General features: G+C 34.5%; 1 protein-coding gene across 1 annotated transcript; it reads left to right on the top strand.

Moving 5' to 3' along the window:
- The first annotated feature begins 4112 nt into the window (after positions 1-4112).
- LOC133302051 (protein SPEAR3-like) lies at positions 4113-5733 on the top strand. Its single transcript, XM_061501775.1, has 5 exons — positions 4113-4331; positions 4439-4549; positions 5219-5286; positions 5447-5507; positions 5617-5733. Exons 1-5 carry the CDS (start codon positions 4113-4115, stop codon positions 5731-5733), a joined length of 576 nt encoding a protein of 191 aa, XP_061357759.1.
- The last annotated feature ends 1599 nt before the right edge of the window (positions 5734-7332 follow it).

Here is a 7332-nt window from a genome sequence, read left to right as displayed (position 1 = left end):
TCCGCTCCACTTACTGGTTCTGCTGCGCACTGAAAGTTTAGCAAGCAAAGTCATCCACATAAACACTTTCACTCGTTCTGGTCCATTCCACGACCAAACTTTTTTCCATAAGCTAGTGTGAACATCTGCTGGGAAGTTCATAAGATTACAGTAACCGACCTTAACCAAAGAAGTTGAGTGATGATTATTGATCCAAACTAATCTATCCTCCCCATTCCTTGGAATAAGCCTGAGATGATTTGTTACTGCATCAGCCAAATCTGACTCCAGAAATTGATGAACAACTTCAAGACGGAAACCATCATCCACCATGTAATCTGCAATTGATTTCTGACTCTCCTCCCACGGCACCTGATTGCTCGACAACTGCTGCAAATTTTCCTCCCATCCCAACCAGTTATCAGTCCAAAGCTTTACTTCAGAACCATCTGTTATTTCCCATCTAGGACCAGCAAGGAAATTACTCCAACATTTAGCAAGATCACGCCAAAGTTTAGAGTCATATGATTTTGCCTTTATACCTCTCCTTAAGTCTTGACCTCTACCATACTTGGCTACTAAAATCTTAACCCATAAATCATCTTTCTTAGTTAACACCTTCCACGCCAGTTTATGAATATAAGCTTCATTTTGGAGTCGAAGGTTAATTATTCCCAAACCACCTCTATCTTTGGGTTTATACATTTGATCCCAAGCTACTAAATGAGCCCGCCTTCTGCTATCCTGATCTCCCCAAATGAAAGCCCTTTGTATCTGCTCAATTTCATCACAAAACGTTACTGGTAAAAGACCATTCTGCATATGGAAAGAAGGGATTGCAGCAATGACCGATTTCACCAAAGTAACTCGACCAGCAAAAGAAAGGCAATGGCTTTTCCAACCATCCAGTTTTGAACGTATCCTATCCTTGATAGCTCCATAGTCTGCTTTAATATATCTCCCTTGTTTAACAATAGAGCCTAAATATCTGCCAATACTAGAAGTGCGCTTAAAACCCATTCTGTTGACAATCCTTGTAGCAACTTGAGTATCAATATTCGGAGAAAAATAAATCAAAGATTTATTTGCACTAACACTTTGCCCCGACATCTCACAAAAGAGATTAATACAATCCATAATCACCTTAGCTTGCTCCATATCTGCTTCCGCAAAGAGAATGATATCATCTGCAAATAAAAGGTGGGATACACTCGGCCCTCTTCTGCAGACTCTAATAGGCTTCCACGAACCCATAGTCACTTTTTCAGCGATCAAGTGGGAAAGCTTCTCAACACACAACACAAAAATATAAGGAGATATTGGATCCCCTTGACGAATTCCTCTCTGAGGAACTATGCAATCCGAAGCCACACCATTTATCAAGACCCTCGAACGATTAGAAGTTATAGAAGCCATTATAACACCAATCATCCAATCAGGAAACTGAACTTCAATAAGCACTTTATAGATAAAACTCCAACTGAGTTTATCATAAGCTTTTTCAAGGTCCAGTTTGATTGCCATTGTACTTTTCTTTCCTTTTACTCTCCCCATAGAATGAACCAGCTCCTTTGCTACTATAATATTATCCTGAAGCTGATGATTTGGCACGAAGCTAACTTGGTAAGGAGAAACTAAATTCTCCATTGTAAGCTTAAGCCTATCCACAATGATCTTGCTCATACCCTTATAAATGACATTACACAAAGAAATAGGCCTGAATTGAGAAACATACATTGGCTTAGGAACTTTGGGGATCAAATTAGTTTTAGATGTAGAAACAACATAAATTTGTGGATTGTAATTACCGCCATCATTAATTATGCCTGCAACTGAAAAAAAAAATTAGGATTTGTAATTGGAAGAAGTGTTTATTATTTTAAAGAAATAAATATTATCTCTTTTGAGTGAAACAATGTCGTTTAACTTTAAAAGATATAGTATATTTTATGAGGAGGGATCCATTTACCACCAAAAAGTTTTATAACCTCTTATCACCAAATTTTAACCGTTGATTTTCGTCAATCTGGCGGTTATAATTTATTGGAAATTAATAATTAATTAATAAATGTGACCCAATAAATTATAACCGTCAGATTGGAGGAAATCAATGGTTAAGATTTGATTGTAAGAGGTTGTAAATATAATATCTTTCTTTTTTATAATAATAAATATTTTGCCTTTATAATTAGTACAAATTTGGTCCCACATTGATATTATTATTTGATCTGGATCAAACCCACACGGGATATATGACCCGGTTTATGAATAACTCAAGAGGCCCAATAGTTAAGACATAAATGCTAAGGAAACATGCCCATCGTGTGTAGATAGCATGCCAGGAATACTAACACACGACAAACATTAGCAGCTCAAGACTCTACAGCCATGCGGTATCAGTAGCCGATGACTCTATAGCTAAAAGCCAATGGCTAAGGTACATGCATTGGTTCAAGCTACACCATAAGACGTAATCCACAAATAAACATTTTGCACATGAGATAGCTTGCATTAGCCACCCCAGCCCACCAACGAAGATGAATGCCTGGGCCGCATAAGCAAAACAATCAACTATTATATATAACAGAGATTTAAAGCCCAGTTATGATCATGAATCTTGACTTAAGCTCATAGTTCACATACTAACTTGATTGTAAGAGTGTCTGGCTTGTACATCCATTTTTGTCCTAGCTAATCAAAACATCCAACACCATATTCTCCATCTCGCAAAGTATCCCACATAGTCATCATTCTACAATACGAGCACATCTTTGGTACTACTGGAGTATGTACTCCTTTATTAAAAGTAGAAAATTGTGATGGTTTAGGGGAAAATAACCATACATGGAAGGGTAAAATGGTAAAAAAATATACTATTTTTATCAAATTAAGTAAATGATGCACTGAGTTTTCAACACTCCCGTAGTACTGAAGATATTTTCCTACAATACCCATTCTTGCAAAGACCAAGAAATTATTGGACCATATTCAACTGTGTGATCTAATTAAATGATGGTAAATCAATTGGTGTATGAAAGTTGAGCAGATAGAGGTGAGAACATGGTCTCAATCCTCCCAATACCATCTTTGAGAGGGGATTAAAGCCTTAATCTTATACCTGTCCCAAACAGGATTGCCTCCCATAAGAGATACATGTGGTTTATCTAAAACAAAATTGTATGTGATCTAACTCAATCCTAATTGGACCAATCATTATTTAATGTTTAAATTATTGACTACAAATTTTAATTTACTTTCCTTCTTAGTAAGTTACTTATATGGAATTTTACAGCTGGGGCTTTTCAGTTCAGTCCCTTCAGGGTACTATCAGCTGAGACAAATTGACCGAGAACAAGGAAACCACATGCAAAGTGGAACCTACTTAAGGTTTTGTTATCTTTTTATACTTTTTTTTTTTTCTAGACACGCAAAGCTTTGTAATCTACTTTGATCAGTGTAATAAAAAACAATCTTATATAAAAGTGCACTAAAAAAACCAATCAAATAGAGAAGTATCAAGGACAATTAATTAATTAACTATATGCCCCTTTCGAATGCTATATATGCTGATTGCTGAGAGAGACTGAGAAATGCCAACCTCATGATCATCATCATCCTCGGCATATATAGCGTAGCATACACCAATCAATTTTTTTAATGGAAAGAAAGTTTGAGCAAACATCTATATAAAAAACAATGCATATATTCAATAAGCCATATTATATGCACAATAAAATAAATAAAAAAAGTTGCACTTGGAGCCTACTTGTGGCGCGTGGCAACACACAGCCTACCAATACAACTTATTTAACATATTAAATGAGAGACAATCGCTTTCAGAGATAGTCTCCAAAGTCCGTATAACAAATGGGTAGAAAACTAATAAATAATGTAATCATTATTAATATAATAATCAAAGAAAAATAGAGGCTATAGGGAAGAGGAAGAGAGATAAAAGAGCATAGAATCTAGGCGTATATATATAACATAAGATTGAAATCTATACACAATCTCATCCAGCTATGCAATTATTCCTGGGTTGCTAGCAGCAACTTAAAAGAGATCTCTGATTTTCCAGCCAGAAAAGTGGGAGCAGTTCTTCCGGGATTTGCAAAGAAAAAAGAGAGAAAAACATGGAAAATAATAGTTATTTTGGAGAGCCAAACATGGGAAATGATAGAGCAAGTGGATCTTCTTCTTCAAGGAAAGGGAAGAAGAACAATCAAGATAAACCAAAGCAACCACAAAGAGGATTAGGTGTTGCTCAATTAGAGAAAATAAGATTACATGGTCAAATAGCTTGTGGTTATCATCCTCCTCTACAAGGCCCTTACACATCTAATTTCAATAATGTAAGTCTCTCCATTTTTATCTCCCTTTGCTCAAAACTAACACTTTTTTTTTTTCTTTACTTGGATTTGTGGAATTTGATGAAGTTTTGTTTCGGATGAACATGTAGGAAGATCCAAGAGTTCAAACACCATATTCATCATTGCCATCATCATCTTTTTCTTACTCTTCTTCATCGACATCATACTCGGCTTCATATGGCTTCCAACCCAACATTGTGGTATGTGTAATTTTGGCTTTTCTTCAATCCCAATTGATTTCACACTTTTACTCTTGTACTATTTGTTTTTCACTTGTACCATATTCAACTTATTCGTTTTCATTCTTTTTGTGATGAGTGTGAACATGTTCCACACATATTTTCACAATTGTCATTTTTCATGACTTAGTTGTTACAACTGCAAACACTATATATGCAAGTGGCATGTAATTGTCCCCAAAGAAATTAAGATGGCTGTTTAATTTTTCTACCCCTTGTATTTTCAAATTTTTATTTTTGTGGCTATGATATGACCTGATATTTATCTTCTTATTATTGAAAAGTTCATAAAGCATAACCCTAGCAATCATCTTTTTGAATCTCAACTAATTAAGTCTACAAATGAAAGTGCAAGGGTAATACTAACCCTAGGTAATAAGGGATGAATTGTGTGTTCTGCTAGCTGAAAAATATCAAAATCATAAGAATTAATTAGAAGAGCCAATACTGTTATTGAAATCATCATTTTCATTACAGTTAGCTAATTGATTCTCACATCTATTGCTGCAACAGAAACTTACAAATAATAATTCTCTTGTTTTGTAACATGCTCATTGGAGTGTAGTAATATATATGGCAAGAATGAGTTTGGGGGATTCTGAATTCGGACAACATTGTTTACTTGTGCAGATGGGTCTACCCGAATATGAAACAACAAACATCACATATGGAGATTCTCAGCCAACTAATACAACAAGGTACTTAAATCATCCAGCTCTACTAGATCCTTTGTCATTGATGAGAAGCAATATATATGTGTTTATGCATGTTGGATTTTTGTTTATTCTGATATTGTTCTATAATTATTTGGCATGATGAATTCCTTGTTGATATGTTTAATTCTTTATCACAAACCAGATGGGAACATGCTAATGCCATTGCTCAACCCACCATAACTAGACCCTTACTTAACCTATATGTAAGGAATCATTTTCAAAAATGTATCTCAGTTGATATTCCACGCACAAAAGATATATTTGGTGCATCCAATACAAAATGACCTTCATTATGTTTGCTTCTATAATTAGGACTCACAACACATAGATACCAAGAAGCATAGAAGTGGCTCCGTGGGCTCAAGCAGTCGGAACTCTGAATCAAGTGACACTCAAGAACCAGATTTGGAGCTAAGATTATCTCTATGATCTGCCACTATGTAAAGAGTGTTGATTCTCGTAATTGTAATGCTTTTATTTACAATTAAGAATTGCAAAAGCACAATGAACAAGCCAATGTGTTTGTTTTATAGTTTCATCATCTGGATATCACACCCTTGTGTAATGGAAGATAGATTGACTCTCTTTGCATAAAAAAAACAATGCAAACTTTCTCCTTTTAACATTAATTCTCAAAGAAAAGAGAAGTTATTGTTATCTCTAGTACTAATTTTTGTTAGGTTTCGTTAGGAAAAAGTTTAATATACTACCGTCAACCTGAGTGTTCAGTGTGACGGTCATATTTGCACTATGTATTTTCGGAAATACATAATATAAATATTTATCCTATGTATTTTTAGAAATATATAGTGCAAATATGACCGTCGCACGCACTGAACATTTAGTGCGACGGTAGAACCAAAAATGCTCTCTTCCATTAGTTGGTATGTTATCTTAGTTAATTTTCCAAGAGGGTAAGGTTTTCCATTATTTATGGGACAAACGGTGCTGAAAACAGGAAGGGGTTGATACTTTCATGAAAGACCCTACAGATTGAGATAAATACTCCATTTTCTTTTCTCCAACCAATATTAAATTGGTTGCATGTTTTGAAGGTCATCCATAATTATTTGTTTCATATTTATGTGTAAGAATCGTGTACTGTAGCTTTTATCAAAATTAACTGTTCATAAGGACTTAAGATAGCATGACTGTTCATAAACACTCACTTTCTCTCTCTCTCTCTCACGCGCACACACACATACAAAATAGTTTCATACAACAAATGCAAATTACATTACAGCCAATTTTATACAATGTATTTTAAGCCATATATAGCCTATGTGGTGCAAGCCAAATTAGTTAGCGTAAGATGAGGAATATAAATTATTTTTTTTTAAATTGTTACAATGGTATCTCCCAGTCGAAAGCCAAGGACTAATCTCCTAGAGGCGGAGAGATCACGCAATCGTAAATACAACTTCTCCCAACAAATCATTTTCTATACACACGGCAAGAAATCGAACCTGCATATTTAAAGAACCCAACTATCTACCAACTATGCGGACGGAGATTGTGTCTCTGCCGATGGAGATTTTTCTTTGGTCAATTCAATGAATAATTATAGTTTTATTATGATCAAGTACAAAATGATAATTCTTCGTAATTAAATTCTGTCAAGGATTCTCATTAATTATTTAATTTTACATCAAAAGTCAGTTCTACATTCCATGAGAAATTCGTTTTTCACGTGTGACAATGATCATAAATACTAGGCAATCAAAAAATAGAAATATCTGAAGCAGGATTCGGAATGAAACTTACCATCGGTTAATTTTTGAATGTTTCTGACAAATAGGGAAGTTATGGTCCAATTTAAAAGCCTCCTAGATGTTTAAAAAAAAAAAAAACCTCCTAGATGCCTTTCTAATTCTGGTCAATTTATTTTTCTGCAAGTTTGTAACCTTAATAAGTGAAGTTTTAGGTGCTTGAGTTTTGTCTAACACTTCTGTTGGATAAAATTTTGACTTAATTATTCAAAGATAAGATTTAAAAAAAATAATGCAGGAGCTATTTTTAATTTACTTT

This window comes from Gastrolobium bilobum, unplaced genomic scaffold (assembly GCF_033153095.1).
Source record: "Gastrolobium bilobum isolate Gb01-03AN ecotype WA unplaced genomic scaffold, APGP_CSIRO_Gbil_v1 utg199278, whole genome shotgun sequence".
Lineage (NCBI taxonomy): Eukaryota > Viridiplantae > Streptophyta > Magnoliopsida > Fabales > Fabaceae > Gastrolobium > Gastrolobium bilobum.
This window is presented reverse-complemented; position numbering and strand designations above follow the sequence as displayed.